This window comes from Salminus brasiliensis, chromosome 12, assembly GCF_030463535.1.
Source record: "Salminus brasiliensis chromosome 12, fSalBra1.hap2, whole genome shotgun sequence".
Classification (NCBI taxonomy): Eukaryota; Metazoa; Chordata; class Actinopteri; order Characiformes; family Bryconidae; genus Salminus; species Salminus brasiliensis.
The window spans coordinates 21,946,855-21,973,878 of NC_132889.1; the positions used below are offsets into that span (position 1 = coordinate 21,946,855).

The 27,024-nt window shown below is 42.5% G+C and overlaps 1 protein-coding gene across 1 annotated transcript; it reads left to right on the plus strand.

The window, feature by feature from the left end:
- Positions 1-100: 100 nt before the first annotated feature.
- On the plus strand, positions 101-24,521 carry xylt2 (xylosyltransferase II). Its single transcript, XM_072693476.1, has 11 exons — positions 101-233; positions 8,520-9,042; positions 11,082-11,257; positions 14,450-14,652; positions 16,683-16,763; positions 17,588-17,804; positions 18,797-18,973; positions 19,736-19,992; positions 22,039-22,234; positions 22,812-23,145; positions 23,353-24,521. Exons 1-11 carry the CDS (start codon positions 102-104, stop codon positions 23,673-23,675), a joined length of 2,619 nt encoding a protein of 872 aa, XP_072549577.1. The 5' UTR covers position 101; the 3' UTR covers positions 23,676-24,521.
- Positions 24,522-27,024: the final 2,503 nt, after the last annotated feature.

Sequence of the window (27,024 nt, forward strand, 5' to 3'; positions counted from 1 at the left end):
CTCGACTCTTTAAGCGAGTGACCGAGCCGACTCTTCCAACCGAGTCATTCGCCCCACATGAATCATTGCTGGCTAAATGTAAACCACGGGGGGAAGGAAAAATGGTGGCGAGTACCCGTGTACAGAAGCTTCTCCGACGGTACAAACTTGCTATCGCCGCCGCTCTGACAATCCTCCTGATTCAAGGGTTGGTAGTATGGAGTCTTCGGAGCCTGGAGGAAGGAGAGGCGGAGGTGAGGATGTTTTTGACGACTCGGCGGAGGCTAAACGACTAACGAAGCTGCTGTCCGCAGCTAGCGAGGGTTTAGTTAGATAGGTTTGTTAACCTTAACACAGTCAGTCCGCTAGCTACTAGCTAGCTAACTTAGCAGCCAGGGGACCGAGCCGACACTTTAAACGAACGCTGTGTTGTGGGTCTAAGTGAGTGCTCGGTGTGGTCAGTTGGCAGAATATTCGGGAGGTTTATAGCTAGCTAGCCAGCCAGCCAGCCAGCCAGCCAGCCACGCCAAGTGATGTGTGTTAGCAAGCTAGCGTTAACTGTATGTACACAGACGCTGTGAACTCGGCGGGGTTTGAACGCCGGTGTTTGAGAGCCCTGGTTCAGTGAGACTAACGCTAGCTACGTTAACTGCTCTCTCTTAATGGTGTTGTTAGCACTACTAGCTAGCTGGAGAGAACGGTGGGTCTCTCTAATGGCTTTTACCGGCTTTCGTCTGTGTTTGTGGCGCCTGGAAACATCTAAGCACAGTAACAGTGGCGAGCTAATAATGCGAGGCGGTTGTGAAACTAACTTCTTCTTCTTCTGCTTTTCCTGGTAGCTAGTTAACCGGCTAACCAGAGTCGAAAACGTGAATGAAAACAAACGTGGCCACAGTGTCTATCACGGTCTTTTTAACATGTGCTGTTACACGCAGGCTGAGCGCGAGCGCGAGCATCCACGTTCAATCACAACGTGTAACGACGAGTGTGAGGAATGTGCTGTCGTGTCTGCTTGTGGCTCTCTCGATAAAGCCTAATCGCCCTCCCTGCGCCAATATCAGGGTCAGGTTCTCTGTGATTAAGTTTGAGGGCTTGCAGTGATTTACATCTGCATGTTTACGCTTCGTATTTGAAACCCGATCCTTTCTTTTTTTGTGTGTGTGTGTGGGAAATGTGATGAGCAAGGGCAACGTGAACGCCAGGCTTGCTTGCCAAATGCCCATTAGGTCACTGGGAGAGCATTAGTGTCTTGGAAGAGAAGGGATGTGATGACTGGGAGATTTCTTAGTAGTAGTAGTAATAGTAGCAGCAAGTCAAGGCAGCTGGGATTTGTAGTCTTGTGGACGTCTTGAAGACGTTTGGTTAGATCAAGCCCCTCAGATACAATACAGTACACAATAAGCCCTTACAATGGCAAGCCCTGAAACTGGGTCATTGATGCTGGTCCTGAAGAGCTACTGTCTAGGTGATTTTAAGATTTTTAAGTATACAAGACCAGGTTTAGTAGGGTTGAGGTTGCAGGGAAGCGGACAGTGCTAGACCCTGGCCCTTCAAGATGGGAACATGTCACCCCTGCCATAGAAATTACAAGCAACTTATTTTTTTTATACATACAAGGGGAAACATGTTTAAGCCTTGGACTGGTTCCTTTGAGTCGTGATGGTTCTATATGCAAGCTTTTACCTTTGCTGACAGAACCCTTGAAACACTCCCCTGCATCACCCCCTGAGCAAGTAGGTCTAGGAGACGGGAGATGGAATGTGCAGCTTGAAGTGAGATGCCAGAAGCTCATGTCTGTCAGTCAGGCCTGATATATGATACAGGTCTCCTATTAAAGTGGCAGGTTCAGCCTAGGTGCAGCTGGGAGCTGTGTGCCGTGTACAGAAGAGCAATGTGATCCTTAGCCGAGACATTAAAGGAGCACGCAACCCAAAAACGCTAGCATTGCTGCTGGATGAAACTAGGTGGGGGCCAGCTTTAAACAGATGAGCTTGCGCTAACCAATCCCCCCGGCCTTCATTCATCATTAACAAACCCCCGTTGTTATTTTGGGGGTGAGGTATTGCTTCAAGCCGATTGCAAGGCGGCAGAGGTTTGTTTTGTCCCTTCTCAACTGGAGCAGCCTGCATCCTTGCTGGAAAACTTTTTTATGAGCCCCACTCATAATTAGCCCTCATGGGTATGCACCCCCCCATCTCACCTCTCTCGCTCGATCTCTCTCAGGCTCCAAATAGAAGCTTCGGAGTGGCGTCTAAGGGTAAGGGACAAGCCGTGGCGAGTAGAAGGAGAAGCAGATGCTTCTCCCCAACGGGAGGAATTCTGCCGCGTCCAGCAAGTTGTCGGGTGCCGAGAAACAGCGAAAACACCCCCTGGGTGCAAGCCCTAGTGCAAACGTGGCCCACAAACGTGACGTGTCATCCATGATGAGGAGTAGCTGCGGGGGCTTCGGCATGACAACTGTTGTCCTCCGCCAGGCCGGGAGGACACCGCTGGACGTAATGGTCCTGACAGGGCTTAAGGCCATTGGCCTTGGAGCGAGAGAGCCTTTTTTATCATATGCTATCTTTTTTTCGCTTGTTTGCACAAGAGGCATAAGCGAGGCGCTGCTCGCCGCAGTGTAGTTTACGGGCAAGTGTGACCTCTCTCTGGGCAAATACGCTCGGCATGATGGGGAGGTGATGAAAGAGGCCATTGATTCGGAGGCTCTTGCTCCTGGAGAAGACCGAGGGGATGAATTACTGCACAATGCTGTGGTGTCAATGTGACCCTTATTACCTGCGTGCTTGAAGATGCATCTGCTGAAGAGAACATAAGCCCGGCTTATCTGGAGGAATTCCGTTTTCCTGCTCTGCTTGTTTTAGGATGGAAGGTTTTCCTGTTTAATGATTATTAAAGTAAGCAAAGATTAGTCATTTAAATGTCAGTGCTGGATGAACGGCAGTGGGCTTACTCCAAATGAAAAGTGCTAAACACAAGGTTACTCTCATGGATTGCAATACACTAGAGGAAGCTTCTGGGGCAGATATTGTTTCCAGATATGCTTGAGCTCCATTGTTACAGATATCAATACCTTCATATTCTCCCAAGGTGGACATACTTCACTATGTCACAGGTTGTCTGTATGTGCAATTTGGGCTCTGTTTTTATGAAAATGAAGGGTTACTAATACTGTAAAATGACAAGTTTAGATATCTTAGTACAGTAAGCTAACATAGCCTTTAACTAACTTTTGGAGTGCAATACATATCAATTATTCTTTTGGATAAGTATCCTTTGGACCAGCAGTGATTAGGTGAGTATTCCCTAAGATTTTCTCCTTTTACTGCATTAGAACCTTCTTCATTTTAACGCCAAGTCTTTCTAATGCTAATCCAGATAGCATTGATTCCAATTTCTAGATATTAAGGATCAGTATCGGCCACAGTTCGCTTATCAGTGCGTCCGTGCATTTGTTTCCAGTCTGGAAAAAGTGCCCTGACTTGCCAGCTTGTGGCCTGTTTCAGGCATTGTTAGTGTTTTCAAGTGGGTGTTCAGTGCGTAGCCTGACACATCAATAACGAGCTCTCCATACCCCTCCACTCCACCTCCACTGCCTTTGCTGGGTAGATTTAGTAATGTCTTGTGGGTGAAAGGCCCAGTTTTGAGAAGACTGCATAATGTAGGAGTTTCTGCTGGAGGAGCCGGTGGTTCTTGCCGTCTGACAGTTGGTCTGGGGCGTGTGGTCTCTGGCTCGCCCCCTGTTCCCACAGTCCTTTGCTGCATATGGGCCAGTGGCGTGTGGCGAAGGCCCAGACTTGGCTGCACTGTCTCGCTGCAGAGGAAACTGGTGGGCCATGCTTATGTTATTTTTCTGTCTCTCTCTCTCTCTCTCTCTTGCTTTCCTGCTCTCTCTCTTTGTGCATACTTGCAGGCCCACATCAGCATGCCTGTCTGAGCTGTTGTGGGAAGCGTTCTTCTGCCCGCCGCAGGATGAGGTGTTTTCAGATGTCATTATTGTGTTATGCTTTGCGTTCCTTCGGAGGTTGGGTTTACATTCCATACAGTCTGTCTGGTGAGCTGAGAGACTCAGGTTCTGTTGTCCTGTCCTCATAGAGGAGGTGCCATGATATGCCATAAACTCTCCAGAGTGTGAATTCCAGTCAAAACAGGGCTGCCCGATGTTTATAGCAGCACTTGGGGCGTGATTGGACTGTGGAAGGATCCTGTGGATTAAGTATTTGGATTAAACAAATAGTTCGGCCAAAAACTTTAACGGGGGGGGATTAACATGATTGATGGCTTACCCTGGATACAGTTGATCAACCAAGACATGTCTGATATCTCACATGGGCCTATTCAGTTCAGAATGGGGGGTTCTGGGCTGAACATATCAAATACATGCCAAAATCATGCCAAAAATGTATTTGCTTAAAAGAAAAGCAATATATCAAATTAAAACTTCAAAATTAGTGTTTTTGTACTATTATTTATTTATTTATGTATAATAATTGTGTATAATTATAAAGCAGCCATAGTAGTAGGGCTTTTCTGACCTTATTTATTTAACTTTTTAAAATTATTGTTTGGTTTTTTGTTTGTTCTCTGATCCCATCAAAGTTAATACCAGTCTGATCTTTGTGTTTCTATTCATAGACACAGCCACACAATTCTGGTAAGATGTGCTGCTAATTAATACAAAAGAAAACCGCCTTGTTTAAAGTAGCTGAGGGATTCGGACATCTCCAGTGCACAACTAGTTTACAGTGCTGCATGAAAACTTTACCTAACGTCTGCAGCGCAATGTAAATGTGTGCAGCTGTTATTTGTTACCCAGTATTTTGTCCAACCATGTTTCCAAAACCACGTGGGAAATGCGCTGACAATGAAACTAACTGTTAAAAGTGCTGTGCACTTTTCTTTGGCTTTAAACCAGGTTGTTTAAAGAGCGCCCATCTAATGCACTGAGGGTCACAGCGCATATTTCACACATGTATGTTCACGTAAGAACATATAATACATTAGTATTCACACATCAGGAGTGCTGTGATTTAACTTCAGCATATTAAAGTAACTGGAGACCAAATGGTCAGGGAGCTGACCAATGGTCACTTTAAAATATGTTATCAAGAAGCCAAAGCATAATAGTCCAGAATGCGGAGTTATAATCATATAAACGGTCCAAAAAAAAAGAAAAAAGGTGTTTATGCGGTCAGTACTGCAAGCGAGTGCTCTTGATGGTTTTTAATGACTTTAGCACTGTATAGAACTATTTTAAGGATCTGTAGGGAACCAACTTGAATATGCTTTTGTTTGTTTTTTAACTATTAACTATTCAAACTGGAAAATTACCATTTTTGTCTCAATAATACAAAAAAAATCATATTTTTTTGGGATGACATAATTAAAAGCTGGCAGTTCTTTACTTTGTGGGAAAATTGATGACATGATGGCTTCACTAATAGACATGCTCCCATATGACTTGGAATACATTATCTTTATATTGACTTCCTTTAAAACCTTTAATGAGGTTTTTTCTTCTCTGGTGAAGTTGTCAAGTTTTCATAAACTTTAATGTTGATTGGAATTACCAACTTATTTTTTTTATTTCTTAGCTACTTTACGAGGTTGTTTTATCTATGAAAACAAAGATCGGATTGCGAATGTAACGGCTCACGTTCAGCATTTAGCTGCTCAGTGACCTTGTGACCTTAATAATTATCAGATGACGCTATGTTCCCTCATCCATCTTAAATAACAAGCTTGGCCCTGCCAACATGACCGGCATGATCGAAGGTAAGCATGAGATTGACTGTCAGTGTGTTAAACATATGTGACTCAACAGCAAATGCAGTTGGTGTCACCGGGTCCAAGCCGAGGGACGTGAGTGAAATGGAAGTTGATGGTGAGTGCACGGGCACCATCGCTACTGAAAATGCCACCCCTGCCTGTTCTGGTCTTATCTTTCTCCTCCTCATTCATCCTGCACTGAATGTCCCCTTTCAGGAAAGGTCGCTCAGGTGTATTTGAGACACGTGCAGCAGTGCGTTAAGCCACAGCTTCGGCGCAAGCTGATTGGCATTTACACAGTCCAACTGTGCAGTGAAGTCAATGAAAAATGGGAGTTGCCTCTCTCTGGTTGTTTTGGTGGTCATGGCAGCAGACTCGTAACACCAGGCAGGACGGAGGCGGGCTGGGCCGGGAGCTGCACGTCTAATTAATGGGGCTGCGTTGCTGGGGCTACTGGAGAGGGTGCTGATAAGGCCAATTGGTCCCTCTCCTACCGTGATCTTATTGGGGAGCTTAGAGCATGGCAGTGCTCCAGCCTCACTTGCCTTCCTCTGTTTACACTCTGTAGCAGCTTACTTCATTGAGCTCTCTTGTTTAGTGGCTCTTCACTCCGTTTCCTTGTAAGGACGTTCACGTGTTTGTAGGGACTGCTGTCCTTTCTGTGCAGACTGTTGCAATATATTATTTTAAAGGATGATAAAACATCATGAGCTGCATTTCTGACTGTATGTTGGGACTATTATTAATTCCTGAACACTGACCAACTGTATGTACTGTAAACAGCAACAGCCAGTGGGCAGTATTAACTGCAGTGGATGTCAGCCCACTGTGCTGTTATTGCATTGTAATCCTGTAGATTCCCTTGCTGCCCCCCTTCCCCACCATTTCACTTTACTAGAGGCTATTTTTGGAAAGACGTTCTACTAAAATAAATGTCAAATTATAGCTGCTTTTTAAAAAAAAAATGACTATTCCACTTTGTTTGCAAATTTGTCATAAATATCATGACTTTTGTTGTACACAGAAAGTACTTGATTATTATTTTGCATTTTAAACAGAGCACCGTCTAAATACTAAAATTTCCAACCTGGCTGTTGTACTTCGAAAGTATTATTAGGGGTGTTTACTGGCAAGAACCTGGTGATACAATATACATCATGATACAGGGGTTACGATTTAGTACATTGCAATAAATTGCGATACCTTGGATGATATTGCAATTTATTGTGATCACATGATGTATTGAGATTGTAGGTTCTGTATTGTGATATACTGCAATATCAGATGAGCTGTTGAGATGCTGTAGGTGATGTATTGCGATACTAGGTGATTATAGTTTTTTTTTCATTGCATTGTAGGAAAACTGTCATAGTATAAAAAAGATAAGTTCACTTTACTAGTCATTAAAATCTGCGAAACATTGCGATACTTTGACTTTTTTTCTATTTTCTTACACCCTGAGGGATGAAGTGACTGACTGTGCCAAATGCAGTTATTTTTGAAACTTCAATAGATAACAGAGCTTTACACTGACCAGATTAGCTTAGACTTAGGAATGTGTGTCTGTCCATCAACATAGGGCAGGGCAATTAATCAAACCCCTACATTTCAAACCTCTAATCAACGATATCTTGACCATGCTGATTATTTTGAGCTTTCACATTTTTTTTTTTTATTTAACTTCATTTTTTTATATAATCGTTTGTTAATCGTGAGCAGGGTAAAATGTTGAGTTAATCGTGATATTGATTTGAGATCATGTTGCCCAGAATTTTGTCTTGTTTTGCTTTGTTTACTACAACCAACTGCAGTCATTTGTGTCTTGAGAGCCAAATACAATTACAGTAACGCTAAAGTTGAGTCGTTGAGTTTTATAGTGTTTGGTGCTTGTTTTTCTGGCGAGAGTGGAGCTGTTTCCAGCCCCCTCATTTGTGACTCAGTGTCCTCATTAGAAATCTCAGTTTCCTATAACTTGCTTCCTCCCAGATTCTTCCGCAAACGAGGTGGCTCTGCTTTAAAAATAGCCCAGATTGGAACGGTAAATAATAATGCAAAAAAAAACGCCAACAAATGAAAAGTAAACATGTTGTGCCTCTGGGCCCACACCACGTCACTGCAGTGGGTTTTATTGTTCCTTGGGTGTGAATCATCGTCACTTTGCTCTGTTTAGAAACTCCTCTAAAGGTTGATATCCTGTTTCCTGTGGTTTTTTTGTTTGTTTGTTTGTTTTTTCCTTTGTCACCAACGTACTTGTTATGGTGATGATTTGCATTAGAATATTATTGAGGCTTACAAGGGGTTTACATTTGAAATTGAAAATGTATCTTTTGTACAGCTTAGCATGGGTTTTCTTCCTTAAAACAGCATTATATAACATTTGTACCTTAAAAAATAACAGCTTTAATAAAAAAAAATAATAAAAAAATTATGTTGACACTTTGCTGACTGAAGGAAAATAAAGCCTCTATTTTTTGCACTATGCTGAAATTTGTGTTTCTATAATAAATCCCCACAACTTGGGTAAGAAGTGCTGTTAAAGTTAAGTAGTATACACCAATAAAATCACTCATCCTCGGTTGTGACTGCACGGTTCTTTGCTGGCTTAGAAAGGAGTGCAGTTCTTCTGTTGGTTTCCACGTGGTAGTTTTGTTTCTAACCAGGCCTAATTCAGGAGTAAAGATTGGGTGGGTGTAAATATATTGGAATTGAAATTCTGATCGTGAACACCACTATTTGTTTGGTTCATCTGCTTGTCATTTTCCCTTCTCCTTCAGCGGAAGCCCCGACGCTCTAAGCTACCTGATCACAACAATCAGGACCTGAAGAGAGACCCTGAGGCGTGGGAGCGTCAGAATGCTCTATCCGGAGGCTATAATAGCCGGTGGAAGCAGGGCTTGGAGCGGGCTGCTGTCACACGAGCCCTCAGGAAGGGGGTCAAGCGGCGATCAAAGACCTCCCTGATGGACAAGAGCCTAATAGCACAGGGTGCTGGAGCGGCTGCCGATGGCATCGCCCCCTACGACCCGTCCAGCAGCCGAAATTTCACAGATATGCGGGCTGGGGAAGGGGGCAAGATCCCACTGGTTGTTCCAGGAGAACCGGGGAGCGTGGAAGGTGCCCCTCAGGTCCCGAACAGTGACTTTGTACCCAAATGTGAGATCTCTGGGAAGGATGCTCTGTCAGCTCTGCACCGTGCAACCTCGCGACAGTGCCGGCAGGAGCTAGCCAACATTGTGTGCCAGCACCAGGCTGGAGAGCTGATGCCACAGTCTCTGCCTCAGCTTTGCCCACAGCACGGTAGGAGCATTTCTTAAGTGCAGTAATGCCTTAAAATCAAATATATTTTAATATATTCAAATATAGACAACATGTAAATGTAGTTGATAGCTGATGTTTGGTGTTCAGAGTTCCTTGCTTCCTTAGTTTTGCAATGAAGTTTCTAGGCTAATGTTGCTAACAAGCAATGGAAACTTGTACCCCACCAATTAGTATTGTTCAGATTGGCAGTGTATGACATGATGGACAAAAGCACATGTACAACTCTGACTTCAAGAGGCTACTGCTATTTTTAATAGTGTTACAGCGTTGATATCTGATTTAGAAAACACCAATGCAATGAAACTTACTGATGCCCTACCTTTTTATTTATTTATTTATTTATTGTTGAACTTTTTACATAAAGTTTTTGTTTGCATACTTTGAAACCAAACATTTAAACAACCAGTAAAAGTCTTTTTGTTTCCATGTGCTGTTTTTTGTTTGTTTTTTTATGGTTCTGAAACCAAAAGTTGAGTTTAAGCAGCTTGTTTATAGGTCACACACTAACAAGTTAGTAGATTTTTACATTGATGCATGTACCTGAATGTGAAATTGCACTTTTCAGATGTGCAGTTACTCAACCAGTAAATGCTGTTCTTTCAAGCTTATTTTGTCTTATTAAGGATAAGATCTAAAAAAGTACAACACCATAAATATTAGGATTTATAAGCGTTGGCATCGTTATCAGTACTCTCGGTAGATACTGTGAAAACTGGAATTGGTATCAGGAAAGAGAAAGTAGTATTGGTGCATCCCTAATTTTTTTTTTTTTTTTTTTTTTTTTTTTTTTAAGCTTAGCCAGTGGCTCTGATTATTAAAACTACACTGTCAGTTATAATGTCAAAACATGGTCAAAAGAAAAGGAAAACCCTGCCTGTATTATAATGCAAATTGTGCTTTTTAAGTATTCTAGTGATGTTATTGCTAAGCTGCTCTAGATTTAACACATTCAAAGCTTGTAAAACACACTGCATCTTTTTATTTAAAGCTTTTAATATGCAATAAGATCTTTTACCTGTTGTAGTGCAAATTTGCAGAGTCTCTGTTAGTCAAGAGCACTGGTTCTGAGCTGCCACCACTGTTTGCCAAAAACAAATGCTGAATCCTGGTTAGACTACTGCACAGATTCCCAGTCTGCAATGTATAAAGGACTTCCAGAAGGCCTAAAGTGATCTCTTTTTAGATGTAACTGGTTCCACCCACTGGGAACTGGACCATGATTGGTTAATTCCTCTGTCAGTTCCTAATTGTTAGTGGTTAATCTGATGCATAAGGCCTTCAGTTCTACCAGTGAAGTTCCATCCAGTAGAAGAGCTCATTGTCTACCTAGTTATTGCTGGGGGAATAATCTGATTGGACAATTTCCCATTTAGCATTTGTAAAACAACCCTTACAAAAAATAATATTAATGAAATAAGACTAGTACTGTAATACATCAGAATTGAAAACCAACAATAATTGTTGGAAATTACAGTTTTTTTTTTTTTTAAAATATGGTATATGATTTGGTTGTCTCTGAAGGCCTAAAAGGCCCTGATGGTTGCCCTCTGAGCACAGCAATGTACCTTTGTCCATGGTTCTGTATATAAGGGCTTCATACAGTGTCAGAAACTATGTAAGCAAGTCTGTTTGATATTACTTAGCATCTCCTTGTGGTTTGTCCTTGTGATGATTAAAGCATGTAGCTAGGTCAGGTGTTGGAAATAAGCTTCCAGACTAATAATGTTGGCTGCATTAGATCCCTGTGGAAGCATTAATGAAGCAATCTTCACACATCAGAAGTTGGAATTGAAATAAAATAACTGAACAATTTTCAGATTTCAGATTGACCAAACCTATGTTTGTGTAACAAGTAACATTTGAGTAAGTAAAGTTTGACTGACTCTTGTGGATTAAGCTCATTACTGAACGTTTCCTCCAGCGATATGGAACATTGCTGATTATTGTGTTTTGTAATGGATATAAACTGAAAAACTGAGCTTTATTTAATGCTCTGTCCTCTCTGATGTCTTTTATAGTTCTGTCCAGTGCTGCCCAGCAGGCTGACATCATAGACAATGATCTGTCTAAGGTGGAGAACCCAGTGAGGGTGGCCTTCGTGCTGATGGTCCACGGCCGGGCTGTCCGGCAGCTCAAGCGGCTTCTAAAAGCCATCTATCACAAAGACCACTTCTACTACATCCATGTAGACAAGGTAGGTTCACGCCCCTGACCCTGTTCAGCTGAGTGGATTTTGAACAGCTGGTATTTCTGGAAGACTGGAAATGTACTGGAAAGTGCATGCTGGGCTGGGCAATATGTCTTCTAATGCTGGTGTTGTGCCACAGTATCGTCTTCAACAAACTAATTGAAAGTATCAATAGTCTGTGTGTGAAGAGTGATGGAAGTAATGCAGCACCAGATATCAGGGTGGCGAGTTTGAACTTTAAGCTGTAAGGTGTCTGCAAGTTAGTTCGGTGAGTTCAGTGAGCTTCTCAAAATCATCTGTCGCAACGATCACTTCTACATCCATGTAGACAAGGTAGGAGCACGTGTCCTGGAGGTCCACAGGCGTTGATTTCAGTTTTGAACATTGGGTGTTTTTCGTGGACAGTGGTGCTGGATTGTTCATCATCTCCAGCACTGAGCTGATACTGGTGTCATTCAACAGCATATCTTTGAGTTTTAGCAATACTAACATATTGTCCAAAGGCTGCGCTTTCCAAAGCAACACCATAGCAACCACCTATATTGTCTGTCTGTCTGTCTGTCACTTCCAGTCACTTTGCCATGCTGTAGCAACCACTTAGGGACACTACAGCACCCACTTTGGGACAGCATAGCCACTGCATATCCACTGCCTAGCAACCACTAAGCAACATCGTGGCAACTGCCTGAAATCCGTAGCAGTCACTTTGCCACACTGTAGCACCCGTCTGCCAATACCGTAGCACCCACTTAGGGATACCACAGCAACCAGCTTGGATTTCATAGCAACCACCTGGGATATCATAAAAACCATTTCGCGACAGCATAGCAGTCACCTGGGGGAACCATAGCAGCTGCAAAGCCACTGCCTTTCAACCACTAAGCAACATCATGGCAACTGCCTGACAAACTGTAGCACCCATGTGCCGATACTGTAGCACCCCATGAAGGACACCGGAGCAACGAGCTTGGATTTCATAGTAACCACCTGCGATACCATAGCAACCAATAAGAACCCCATTTAGCTGTCCAAGTATTTTGTGTGTTTCTCAGGAAATGCACTTTTCTAGTGTATTTATTATTACAATGTTCTGTGTTCTTTACCATGTGGCTGGATAAATGTGATAATATTTATCATTATTGTGCTAAAATATTCCACAATATGTATTTCTGAGTACATAGTGGATCTTATCAGCTGCATGCTTTGTTAAGGAGAGTGTGATTTATCCTGGTTAAGTGGACTTGGTGCTGCACAGTATGAAAACATTGAATCATTATTTATTTGTGTGTATTTATAGTTTTTCATCAAAGTTTTGATGGTAATTATGGCACGGCTTGTTCATCTTTTTTTTTTTTTGGCTTCAGTTTTTCAAACCTCATAAAGAACTGTACTTACTGTGCTGTGTGTGGGGGGTGGGGGGGGTGGCTTGCAGCCTGAAATGCTTCTATTATTTATTATTTTCCTGCCAATACTTATCTAGTACCAGTACTCAGGTAGCATAGGTTCAGTAGTCCTCTCTGAAGTGATTGTGGGATAGATTTGGAAAGCATTTGTCTATTGAATTTGCTAAATCAATGCTGCCCAGCACTAGTAGATACCCCAGCATGACTTGGTGTCCGCTTGTAAGTTGTAAAAGCTCTGCAACCTGAGCACTCTGCGATACCTCTGTAGGAGATGTAGCACGGCGAATAGGTCAGTGACACCACTCCTACATCCCTGAAGAAATACAACGTGCTTTTAGAGCACTTTAAGGTTTGGCTGAAAGGTTACAGTGAGGGGTTGGAGAAAATCAATGGCTTCTCACCTGGAAAAACAGATGTGTGCAGAGGACCGGGGGTAGTCAGAATGTGTTCTTGGGAGTGTATTTTTCACTCTTTGATGTGTGGTGCTGTACCACCTGCTCTTTGTTCCTACCTCCTTTGATCCGTTTCTTAGGGTTTCCATCTTGCTGTAAATGTTTGAGAAGTAACCTCTCACCAGGATTGAGTTTTACAGTGAATCAGAGGATCTGGTCATTCTCTCTCCCAGTTAAAGCTCTTGGTCCCTCTGGCTTGAGGAGCCCCCCTCTGTCTGTCTGTCTGTCTGTTTCCCCCCCCCTCTCTCTCTATCTCTGTCTGTCTGTGTCCCCCCCCCCCCCCCTCTGTCTGTCTGTGTCCCAGTCTGTCTGTCCCCTCTCTCTGTTTGTGTCCGCCCTTTCTGTCGCTATGTCTGTCTGTGCCCCCCCCCTCTCTCTGTCTGTCTGTCTGTCTGTCTGTCTGTGTCCCCCACTCTCTCTTCTCCCTCCATTATGAATACCATTGTAATGTGTTTTAATCTCATTCATATTTGCTATAATTAGAGCTGGACTCTTCAGCTCTGTTGCAGCACACCCACATGCAGTATTGTATTTTCAGCTCCTTTTAACCATGCTGCTGTGAATGAGTCACTCACCTAAAAACAATTCTTCAATGAAATAAATGTTCACTTGTAAATTGAATGGCATTGTTCTTGCAAGTACTTTATAAAGTACTTATACATTTAAATGCTCTAGTTTGTTGAAGTTACTCAAACAGCGCAGTCCTTTACAGATTCCGCCTTTAACTGTAATGGGACTACTTTGTTTCTTGTTTCCTAGAAAGTCATTTTACAGCTGCCACTGTTGGGCTTAGCAAAGCCGTGTGTGTGTGTGTGTGTGTGTGTGTGTGTGTGTGTGTGTGTGTGTGTGTGTGTGTGTGTGTGTGTGTGTGACCACTGATGGGTCAAATGTGGAGAACTACTCCACAGTGGAAAAATACTTGCACCTTTTTATTGACTGTGTAGCAGCAGCCTAGCGACTACCTGGAAATTGGGAACCACTTAGCAAGCATTCTGCATTGTTGTTCTGAGACACATGAGTACCAAGTTATGATGTTCCTATTAAATTAGTAATTTGTATGTGATTACAAGAATTTAAGAATTTATTTATTTTAATAAATATGTACAGCCGTACACCGTAGCTGCTTTTCAGTGTAACAGATTTGTCATATTCAGATATGATTGAATGCTGCTCTGTATATTTAAACAAAGCTGTAGTTGTTTGTAGCAGAGCTCTTTCTGATGGCAGCGATCAGCCGTGCCAGTGTGAGAAGGGGGAAAAGTGGAAATGCTGATGCTGACGCCTGCACAGCTGAGAGCCTTGTGTAAACGCTGTCTGTCCTTGTTGTGTTTTTGTCCCTGCAGCGCTCCAACTACCTGCATCGTGAAGTTCTGCAGATGGCTGAGCTGTATCCGAACGTAAGGGCCACGCCCTGGCGCATGGTCACCATCTGGGGCGGAGCCAGCCTGCTGAAAGCCTACCTGCGCAGCATGCAGGACCTGCTCTCCATGCTGGAGTGGAAGTGGGACTTCTTTATCAACCTTAGTGCCACTGACTTCCCCACCAGGTCAGTCATGTGTTCAAGCAAATCGCACGTCCAGTCTGTCGTGGAAGCTCCAAAAGACATTTGGAGGCAGATGTTGATGCGTGATGTGTACAGGCACTATATGGACAAAAGTATAGGGACACCTTCTCATGCATTGTTGTTTCTTCTTTTTTATTTTCTAGTATAAGGCATGGTGCCAATAGGTTCATGTTTATCTCCTCCAGAGAGTCCTATTATATTGATCGTACATCTCTACAGGGACTCTGCAAGCTGTGTGTGTGTGTGCATTTGCACATCAATGTCAGCAATGTGTGCAATTTAAAGTAGCTGAATTTGAACATGGTGTATGTGTCTGCAAGTGCAACAGTATAAACAGTAGAGCCCAGCTGAAAATGTATACTAATTTAAAGTAAAAAAAAAAAAAAATGTACATATGATGGCAACAAATGACAAAGCGCCCCCATCATTCTCATCCTCAAGGCGGTCACGGCCATCTGTGCCTGGGAGTCCCGCCCTCTCCCCCGTCATTCAGTGCCATGCTAGCCAACATTGACCTCAGTTAAGTGATGCAACAGATGAGGCAGTTACTGTTCTCCTCCAAGAGCATTCGGTCATCCAATGATGTTGTGTTTGGGGCGGCTGAATTCATGTGACTCAGAGAAAGGTTATTCTGGACTTCGCTCCTTCATCGTGATGTCATTGTGTGTAATGGAAAAATTTTGTTAGCAAGTGGGATTTGGCATTGCTAAGTTTGGAATTTTTCCTAAAGATTAAACAGACTTCCACAGTTTAAGTTAATTCGAAGGTTATGGAAGTAATGTGGCCTTCCCAGAATTACTATTATAAGAAATCCCTGTGATTTACTTTTTTATTTTATTTGTATTTCACGCTAAAGGTTAAAGATGTCCATTCAATTCTGGCAAATCTGTGACACCTCAACATTGGCCAATTTTATCAGTGTATATACCAGTGTATTGGCTGTATTTTGCTATATAAGGCTTCTTTTATACTTTTCACGCTATGCCAACCACGGCTTTGTGGATTTTGTCAGTTGGGTTTTCATTTTGTTTCATTTGTGTGAATGCCCTTCAGTGCAGAAGGTTTTATCTTACTGATAGGTACCTAATCAAAATTGTTACTAGCACCAGTAGCAAACAGTCGCTGCTTTTTGTTCAGGTTGGCAGTAATTGGCTTTTCAGAGCAAGATGATGTTGCTGCTGGTTTTTTTTATTTATTTATTGATTGATTGATTGATTGATTGATTGTTGTTGTTCAGGAGCTTATATAGTCATAGGAGTGATTTATAAGAATAATGTGTGTGTGTGTGTGTGTGTGATAGTATTAACGTAATCAACAAAGCACAATAACATCACTGTGAAGGAAAACCGTGGGATCTGAAGACTGCTGTCTGTCAGTAGTAACCCATGTTTACATGTAAACTATTGATTAACAATCAACACTGTGTTTTTGCTGAACAAGTGTATTGATATTTTCTTACACCCCTAGTCAAAACATGTGACTCTTGGCCTCACTAAACAATGAAACCCAAAGGGTTTCTTATAATAGTCAAAAGTCTGGCTGGCAGGCCTAGTCCTAGGAAGACGTCCTGAACAGTTAAGGCACGGGTACAGATCTTGGCCATGAGCTGTGTGGTGTGAAGGCTTCCTTTGTGCTGGTGTTCGGTGAGACCGGCACATCGCTCCCTTTCTCCTTTATCAGTTAGGGGAGCTTTTAAATAAATAAATAAATAAATAACTCCTTTAGACACATCTGAGCCTTTCCCAACAGTTTATAATCCGCACAGCCGACCGTGCAGTTCAAAAAGAATGGGGGGAAAAAAATAAGCTAAATCGACATTTACGGCCCAACGCACACAGAGACGTTGATGACCACCAAATCCTGTCAGGAGCGGATAATTCCATCTAGAGGAAGTCATCACATTCATCCTCGGTCCCCTCCAGTCAGCTATTTTATGTACCTCTTGCACTTGTCTCTCTCTCTCCCCCCCCCCCTCACACTCTCTCCTTTTTTCTCCTATCATGCCCAAACAGGACCAACGATGAGCTGGTGGTTTTTCTGTCGCAGAACCGTGACAAAAACTTCCTGAAGTCTCACGGCAGAGAGAACGCCAGGTAGCTTGGTCACCGTCTTTTTGATTTTCTTTATCCCAGACTCATTGACATGCAAATCCGCAAATGCATGGCGTGCATTTAACGCTGACTGTTTACTCACCTGCTGGGAAAACACTTAGAATACTAACACTGCACTTGATACTTGGTTGCTTTAGTTTATGGGAAAGATGCACGCTGTGGCATTTATGTTCAGAGAGTCAGTGAAATGCAGTGCAGTGTGGAACAGACAGGTCATTGATCTGTATAGTAACAGTGCATTTAAGACAAAGTATTAATCAGTAATGACGAGGAAGAAAAGCTGATAGATATTTTAATATAATGTCTAATTGCTAAAGGAATCACTGCTCTTATTTTGATATGTCTGCTGTTCTTTCTCTGCTTTTTTTATTTTTAAATCTAGGTTTTTAGCTTTAGCCTTCCAGCTGTTTGGGGTTTTCAACTACAGGGTTGTGGTTTTAGCTGCTTGGGATGTTTTCAACTACAGGGTTGGGGTTGTTTTTAGCTGCTTGGGGTTTTCAACTATTTCTTTCTTCAGTTGTTCCATCAAAAACCATAGACAGTTAGCCTCACTTGTGTCAAGACTTCTTTTATTAATCCTTGCTGTATCAAATTGTGCTGCTTGTGATGATTAGTTTGCCTATTTTGATTGATTAGGTAAGTTAGGTACGTTTCCATTACTTGTTAGCTCCATTAGCCTTTAGCTCCAGTGCAAGCCTAAAGCAAACTTCAGACATATCCTGGGTGATTGACTGCATTATGTGTGTAAATAAGACTTTTTCACTATGCTTTTGCTTTTAATCTTTACCCACTCTGCTGCTGTGCAGGTTCATTAAGAAGCAGGGTCTGGACCGCCTCTTCCATGAGTGTGATAACCACATGTGGCGGCTGGGAGAGCGCACCATCCCGGAGGGCCTGGAGGTGTCGGGTGGCTCTGACTGGTTCTCACTCACACGGCGCTTCGTGGAGTATGTGGTCACCTCTCAGGATGAGCTGGTGAACGGACTGAAGCAGTTCTACACCTACGCCCTGCTCCCTGCTGAGGTGCCTTCTCACTCTATTTAGTAGTGCTGCCATTCCAGTCCAACAAGCCATTCCAGTCCACTTCCAGTAGACTATATTGGTTCTACATTTTTACACCCTACTATGAAAGGTTTAATATTTTCTAAAATTCATTGTTCTGTTTCCCCTTTTTCAGCTTATAAAAATGTCAACATTTACAAGCTAGACCCATCCCATCCCTTTACTGATTCATAAGCTAAGCTAGACCCCCCTCCCCTCATTCCTGGTTTTTAATTTTTCAAGTCAAGTCAAGGCAAGTGGGTTTTATTGTCATTTTAACTACATACAGAGTACACAGTGAAACGAAACAACGTTCCTCCTGGACCATGGTGCAACTTAGACACAGTGCATACAGAACACAAGTGCAACACAGTACAAGTGCAGACAAACAATACAACACAATACAGACAAAGAATAATGAAGAGGTAAGGAGGAAGTAAATCTCCTCTTTACCCTAAAAGTGGGTGGTCTGTGTGCCTTCTTGATTAGTTTCTATGACATTTTATGCAATATAGGCAGTCTTTGTTTTGTTGCTCCAGTCTATTGTTCGATGTCTGTGTTTATTGAATTGAATGGCTTGCATTGAACAATACAATGCATTATATTATTACACTTCTTCTCTGTAAAGCCTTGCGATAATACACTGGTGTTTTGCTGTGAAGGACATGAAAGTTTATGATGCCTAGCAATTCAAATTGCAGAATATTATAAATAATAATACAGCTGGTGAAAGAAGCACACAAACGCATTTAAATAAAAGGGATGTGCAAGATGATATTGCTTTGTTTGTAGAACAAGAAAAGTAAATGTAATTGTGTGAGCACAAGCACATTTATTCATCAGAAAAAATGACACTCCACTATTATTTCTATATCCCCATGTTTCTGGTAAATTGCCCAGGTCTAATCCTGAAGCAATCCTGTAGGATGTAGGAAAGCTCTCTCAAATGTAACTCTTTTCTGTTTGTCTCGCAGTCTTTCTTTCACACTGTGCTGGGCAACAGTCACATGTGTGACACGCTAGTGGACAACAACCTGCGTGTGACCAACTGGAACCGCAAGCTAGGCTGCAAGTGCCAGTACAAGCACATAGTGGACTGGTGCGGCTGCTCCCCCAACGACTTCAAACCCACTGACCTCATCCGAATACAGGTATTTGTAATAATGGATGAATGTGTGTATTTCTGATGATGTACTGAGATACTGCAGGGGTTCTCAACCATGGTTCTGGCCCTATTCTGCACATTTTTTGCTCTCAACACACCTAAACTAACTAATCAGAAGAAAGAAAGAAAGAAAGAAATTATTTCAAAGTGATGCTGAAAATTCCTGTAGGCCTACTATTTAAGAAAGGCCTTCATCTAAAAGAAAATCTCGACTAATTTCTTAGAAATAAAGAAGTTTATCCTGTTGAAAAATTTATTATAGTGTTTAAATATAATAAAAATACCTCTTCATTTCAACCTATTTAAACCTAATTTTAATTTTAATTTAATTTTATATGGCAGCCTGACATGAGATTAAAAAAAAAACTTCTTTCTTCACACGCAACATCTCCTAAAATCCTACTGATTTTAAATGCTCAAAAATATGTTACCAGTTACCAGTACCGATATGTTCTGTTTTGTCTTGGCGTCCTCTTGGTGTCCTCTCTGTGCGATGTTTGTTTAGCTAGCTGAAACAACAATTACACTGTGAGTAAAGACTGTTACATAAGTGTTGGGGTTTTGGAATTGGATTTATAGCTCGGTTTTGGTTATGCTGAATTTACTTGTCAAAGAAGAGTGAACTATGTTGAAGGTTCACAGTTTATCACTGTCATGTACTGAACTCTGATTATTTAGCTATGCCAGGCCACCTTTTGTGTTGTACCTTGTGTATTCACGATTCTGCACCTGCATACTTTTTCAACAGCAGCTGACCAGGCCTACATTCTTCGCTCGCAAATTTGAGTCCACCGTGAACCAGGAGGCTATAGACATCCTAGACACCCACCTGTATGGTCACTACCCCCCGGGCACAGTAGCACTCAAGGCCTACTGGGAGAGCCTTTTTGAGCGGGAAGATGGTGTTGGCTCACTCAGCGATGTAGCCCTCACGGCTTACTCCTCCTTCTTTAAACTGGGACTGCGGAGTCAGGAGTCAGCACATGCCAGCAGTGAGTCATGCAGGTGAGACAACCCCCCCCCCACACACACACACGAGCCACTGTGTAGCACATGAAGAGCCACATCTCTCAATGGACGCCTCTTTATACTTCTGTTTAAAGTTCCTGTTTGTTTGGAGCAAGAATCTTCTAGAACTATGATAGTGGGTGTTTTCGGATTTTCACGTTTCTCTGTGAATCACAGTCCTGATGGTCCTTTTCTGCCTTAAGTCGGAGAGTAGCATGTGTGCATCGCTAATGAAAAACTGCATAATTGTGATTTTCACACCAAAAGTTGACACCGTTGAGTCAGTAGCAGTCAACCATGAGTCATGGAACGCATGAGGAATTGAACATTTGTTTGAACATGAGTTTTGTTTTATGCCACATTCAGAGCATCCAGCAGCAGTGTGGTGTTGTCTTTCTGGTTATGTGTCAGGAAAAGCATGTATATGACTGCAGTGTAGGTTAGGTTTCAAAGTTCAGCCCTTTAGCTCCATTGTTGCGTTCTCTTCACTGGCTTCCTGTAGCTGCTTTCCACATTAGATTCAAAAACCCTGACGCTGGCCTACAAAGCCGAGACTGGACCCTCCGTAATTGATGGCAGTGGTCAAAAGCCAGTCTGTACCAAGGCCTTCGCGCTTCAAGTACAGCTCAGCTTGACTTGCCATCCCTAAAAATCCACAGAAGACAAGCATCCAGGCTTTTTCCTGTCCTGACACCGAAATGGAAAATATTAGTGGAATGAACTTCCCCTGTCCGAGCAGCAGAGTCGCTCGCTGTCTTCAAACGCAGACTGAAAACCCACCTCTTCCAAAAATACTTAGGCAGAGTGAAGTGTTGAGTATTGTGGTCTCCATACTGGCTTTTGTATTTAGTGCTATTTAAACTTGGAGGTATCCTTTGGATACTAACCCATACAAACTAGCTAAGGGTATTTTCTGAGTAGACATTGACTCACTGTTGTAAATCGCTCTGGAGGGGAGTGTCTACTAAATTCCTTAAATGTAAATGTCATATCATTGGTTAAAATGTTATGGGGGTGCACCAGTATGGGAATTCGTGTTCCCGCCCCTCCTGAGAAGCTAGAAAAATAGGGAAATTTGTAGACTGTGTTTCTAGTCATGGAAACACAAAATGTTAATATCCTGAGTCGCAAAAAGTATGATGTTGAGTCACTAAACCAATGAGATTGAATATTTTAAACCTCCCTAGCAAATTCTAAATTAGGGTGAATGAAAGTATCCGTATATATCAAAGTATTTCAATATTATGTTTTGCAATAATGAATTGATTCCCTATTCCCTACGTTATTGATTTTTAATGGATGCATGCATGGATTGGTGGCGGACAGTGATTCCTTTTGTGTTTTGTTGCATAGCTGTGTCTTCAGATCCCCCCCATTCTGACTGCATACTAGTCAGTATACAGTATCGCAATATATTGCAGGATATTGAATCGTGATGTGTATCACCAGGTTCTAGCCAATACACACACGCCCTAATTTTTAGCTGCTAATAATATCCAGTTTGCTTGTCCATCCTATCTGTTCAAGTTAGCTATGCTGCAGTGTCGTGTAGACAGATGTGTGGACAGTATAGCGTGCTAGCTTTTTTTGCTGTGTGTAAGGATCAGTCCTAATATTTCAGAATACTTTACATACATATCTGCTGATACTAATGCATAAAGTTAATAAAGTGTAGAAACCGGGACTAAAGCCAGGAAGTGTCGCCTAAATGTTGTGCTATTCCAGAGTATTGTAAAAAAATATATATATATATATTTTACACAATAATAAAAATGACGTGGGCCAATTTTACTAAGGTCTTTTTAAAGACTTGGTTTGACTCCATTTCAGTTGTATTTTTGGTTTGTCGCTGTTTTGTGAAGCCTTTCTCCAAGCCTCTTTCTTTTATTCAGTGAAACTTTCAAAGTAGTTACATGCCATGCGCACAAGGCTCGCTGCAAGTTTGACACTAGCTCTAAACGCGCACAATAGCTTGAGGCATCTTCAGTTAACCAAAGCTGTGGTTCTGCTTTAACGGTGCTCCCTTTTTTTTTCGCCCCATAGGTTTGAGGCCGTCGGCTACCCTGTGTCTGTCCATGTCTATTTCTATGACGACCGTTTCCAGGGCTACCTGGTGCGACAGGAGGTGCAGAGTGTAGTGTCTGGAGGCAGAGAGATGCTGGAAGTCTGGGCCGTGCCCCAAGCAACTCTACAGCTAGAGAGCAACCTGCATGAGTTCGAGAGGCTGAAGAACCTGGAGGTAAAGACAAAGCGAGAACAAAGCAGTGGTCATGGAGAGGAGTGGATGATTTTTCACATGACCGATCGCTGCTCGTATTTTAAATGACCATGCACGGTATGGCCGTGGTATCATGTATCATAAGTAGCTAGCCTGGGCAGTCTACTCCTGGGCTACTAGCATGGACTAAACATTCCAATGAATACATTACAGGCAATTTTTTGAGGCCGCCTTTTCCAGCTATTGCAAGTCAGCCAGGATAAGAGCACCTGTTAAATATGTGACGGCGTTACATTTCCATATTGCAGCCTCTTGCGGTACTGATGATATTGCTATATAAAACCTTGTAGCTATGGCAGTAAAACCTTGACTATGGCAGTTGTCCTTTTTACTGTCGAGTTTCAAAATGTACAGACCAATCAAAATGCTTTAAATTTAACTTCTATTGAAAGCTAAAGAAGGGTTTTACCTTCTTCTGTAAAGTTGCCAATTTAGAGGTACAAGGTTTTTGCGTGATGCTGACAACATATTGTTCAGGATTGCTTAAGTGTAACAGGTGAGAGATTAACCATGCTGATCACACCGTGTCATCCTCCAGATCGGAACAGAATGGGACCCCAAGGAGAGAATCTTCCGGAACTTTGGTGGCGTGATGGGCCCCCTGGACGAGCCAGTGGCGGTACAGAAGTGGGCCCGTGGTCCCAACCTCACAGCCACCATTGTGTGGATCGACCCGGCACAGGTGGTTGCAGCCTCTTATGACATCAGTGTTGACGTAGAGGCAGAGTTCACCCAGTACAAGCCCCCACTTCAGCATCCTCTCCGGCCCGGCGTATGGACAGTCCGTGTGCTGAGGTTATGGGAGCGTGTGGCGGAAGCACGCTTCCTGGTCATGCCTCTGGCCTTCAAAGGAAGGGAACCACTTCGCAAAGGTGAGAAGGCTCTGTTTATTACATTCATTTTTGAAAAGTCTTTTAAAGCAGTTGTTCTCAAACTGGTCCTCTGCATATTTGCTTAGATTTTCACCTGGATAACCTGGGGATAAACTGGGGGTGTCCTAAAACTTTTGACTGGTAGTATAATTCACTTCACTTTCCAAATTAACTTTTTCTCATGTCTCATATTGCTGATCTTTTCAGAAGAACACGGCTGGCTGCACGCAGGCCCTCCTAGTAACCTGTACATGGAGCAGGGCTTCCAGCAGCTGGCCCACGTGCTGAAGCTGCCCCCCATGGAGCCTGCTTTGGAGGAGGCCAAGAAGAAGGCCTCTCTGGTGGGCAAGGATTTGGAGGCCTGGGTGGACAATTTGGTGGGTGCCTTCTGGGTGACTGGAGACATCTGCTCCAGCCAGATCTCCCTTTGTCCCACTGTGGCACTGTGTGCCAAGACCACCTGGAGCTCCTTGTCACCAGACCCTAAATCGGACCTGGGGCCGGTCAAAAGCAATGGCCGCATCAGGTAGCCCCGAGAATCGCAGCAAACGAAAGGGGTAGAACACTAAAGCGAACTACAGAAGGGGGCTGGGGAGGTGGGCCTGTGAGTGATGTTTACGGGGTACGGGCTCTCAGACCGTCCCACTGCTTAAGGTCCCACAGAGGTGTATTCGAGGCACCTTCTGTTTTGAGAGGGGGTAGTACTTGTCAGGGAGAATCTAAGAGAGCAGATGTTGATGTTTGCACATGAGGACCACCAGACATTTTATGACTTTTATGTATCTTTGTTCAGATGTCTCACAAACGTTACCGTAAACGTTACAGTCTTGAGGTGTGTCCACGTACGTCTTGGTCCGAGCGGGTTTGCTAATGGGGAAAACCCCTTCACCTCAACACTTTTACTCTTACTCTTTATTTACAGGATGAATGAAAGGAAGTGCACATTTTTCTTCTTCTGTGTAAAGCGTGGCCAAAATCCTTATTTGAAGCTCTACTACCTGTTGAAGTGGTTGGAGTCCTCTGGCCTGTATTTCTATGCTTATTTTGAAGCATTAATATCCGAACTTCAGAAGCAGATCGATGAAGTGCACTTTACTGTAAGACAAAAAAAAGGTCTTCTCTGTACCGTGTGGTGGAGTTGAGAGTCATGAAGATCATGAAGTCACTGTTGAGGGTGGGGTCAGTTGAGTGCTGTCTCCATCACATTTCGAATGCTGCTTACGGAGGCGCAGCGCTACCATCGCATGGATTCATTGTGTACAGTTCAAGCAACTAAATGGACAAAGCCACTAATAACATCCGTCCATTAGAAGACAAGCTAAATACTGTTCCGAATTAGTTTTGCGTTGCTGCGGCCGTATTTTTTTTTTTTTTTGGGGGGGGGGGGGTTTTTTTTTTTTTTTTTTTTTTTTTTTCTCCCCCCCATGTCCATTTAAAGAAAATTGTCCATTACTGCAGAAATGCACCAGAGAGCACATAGATGGTCTAACACGGAACCATTAAGAGGCACAGATGAACACTGTCTTCACTTGGTCATATGACCGTACGCCCTCCAAGTGTAAATGCCATGAAAGCAAATTTTTCCACTACTTCTTGGTTGTTGGCCAGTTCAGTTGACCTAACCATGCTCCTCCTACAAATGCGTTCTTTGTGTGGTTGTTGCAGAGTTAGACAAGCTTTACGTAACGCTTCAGACTATTGATTTTAGGGTAGATTTGCAACAGGTGTTACCAGTTTAATTCGGTGTGCTAGTAAGATGGGCAATGTTGCCTTTTTTCAACCTGCCTTATTTGCATCATAATGAACAGTCCATCCTAACAGTAAGTAAGAAATATTATTTGTAGGTCTGGCCCACACGTCATTTTACAGGCTTTTAGTACTCATTGGGGTTCACCCATTAAAACAATGAAGGGCAGTTTGCACATGTTTCTGTAGTCTTTTGTTTATCTATGCATGTTTCCCAGGTTTTGTTTTATTGTAGAAACATCACATTGGAACAGATTCTTACATAAGTGCAGTCAAATGTAACAAACTTTAAGGATAGTAGTGGAGATCTTGGGAAATTTGGTTCCAAATTTCTTCGAGGGTGGCCTCCAACCAGAGCATGGATGTGTTCAGTTCCATCACCAGCTCACCTGATTTACCATCATTAAGCACTGATTTACCAAACTAGGTGCTAATGAGGAGAGCTCTGGAGATGTTTTGATAACCACAGTGATGTAACATCACTACTTTTTGTTTTGACATTATTAGTATTTATTCTTAGATCAGTGTTTTAATGAGCAAATAAACATTTACTGTCCAGATAACAAGCTTTTAAATTCTAATTCAGTCTACACGGAGTCTTACCTGCCACAATTTTTGTTTTCTTACCTAAATAGAAACGGATCTTGCCGAACCACATGCTTTTACATGCATGCGATTTGTAGCCAGTGTTCTGTAAAGCTGTAATAAACTTGCAATGGTTGCTATGCATAAATCCTCTTGTGAGCGGAGCATTGGGAAGTCGGTTTCGCCGGTCATCTGCTAGGTCAAGCTGTCAGAAGCCCGAACCATCCTGTGGTATAGGTGATTGCACAAGCCACTTGGTACTCGCCCAGTGTACTGCTGGATCGTGATAAAGCCCTTTGCTATTGTAGTTTATTTTTGATGTTAACTGTTACACTCTTTTGTTTCTTTTCGCCTGACAGGCTGTTTTCTGAATCTTTTCATGATGAAATGTAATGAATACCCAAACAGTAATTCAGTATTCGAATACTGGCACCTCAGACAGTTAACTTAACATCTCCACTAAATATAAAATATATATATATATATATATATATATATATATATATATATTTATTTGTGAAAGAATACAATCCCAAGTTGTAGTTGCAGTCTTAATCCGTTACCCGTTTGTTTGCTTTTGATCTGATGCATATTTGACGTTTACATTTGTGAGACTGTTTGAAAGCTTGCTAGCTGTTAGGACACACGGTTAACTATTGCATCTAAGCTTCCACGTGTTAATTGTAGACAACTTCTGCAGTGCAATACAGGCTCATTGTGGCTGGTTAAATTATCCACTTGTCACTTTGTCATGTGATGTTTTATGAGGAGTCTTTGTTTGTTTGTTGTTGGGTTTTTATTATTACTATTATTTGTTGCCCCCTTTTTTTCCCTGCTGATATGCTGGCATAAAAAGGTTTAAGCACCCCTGCTCAATAACTGTGAAAGCTAATCGAGTAAAAAAAGGACCTGATTTCCTTAATGGTCAGTACTTTGTAGCAGCCAACAGTCGATTCCTGTTTAGAGGATTTAGACCAGTATTCCTGGTGAGAGCCCTGCTTGTGTTCAATCAAATCCATTCTTCCCTCTACAAGTGAAAAAGTTCCTTTGCTCATTGCGGCCACTACATTCAGTTATAACTTCATTTACTTTTCCAAGGTCATATTTGTGCAGGTAGAAAAGTAGAAAAGTGCGTCACCAGTCCAGAGTCTGCTAAATCTTCCTAAAAGTATTGTGTAGTAAAACAGTATTTTGACCCCCACCCCCACACACACGCGCACAAATCCGATTAGCAATTCTCTCTGAAAGCTTTCTTGATCTCCTACACATCAATTGTGATCTCCATCGTTCCTGCTAGAACTGCTGTATCTTAATTACATCACGCACTAAAGAAACAGCAAGCTGAAAAGGCTTTGCTATCTTTTTATACTTTATGCTTTGTGGGCATCAATTATTTCCATTTCCAGAGTGCTAAGCAGCTGCCTTAAGAAGCCCATGGCTGCTGCTTGTTGGAGCAAGGTTTGTAGAGAAGTCTTAATAAAGCATTGTGGTTTGCATCACCATCAACAGTGACTGTGAACAAGTCATTGCCTTAGCAAGATAATTAAG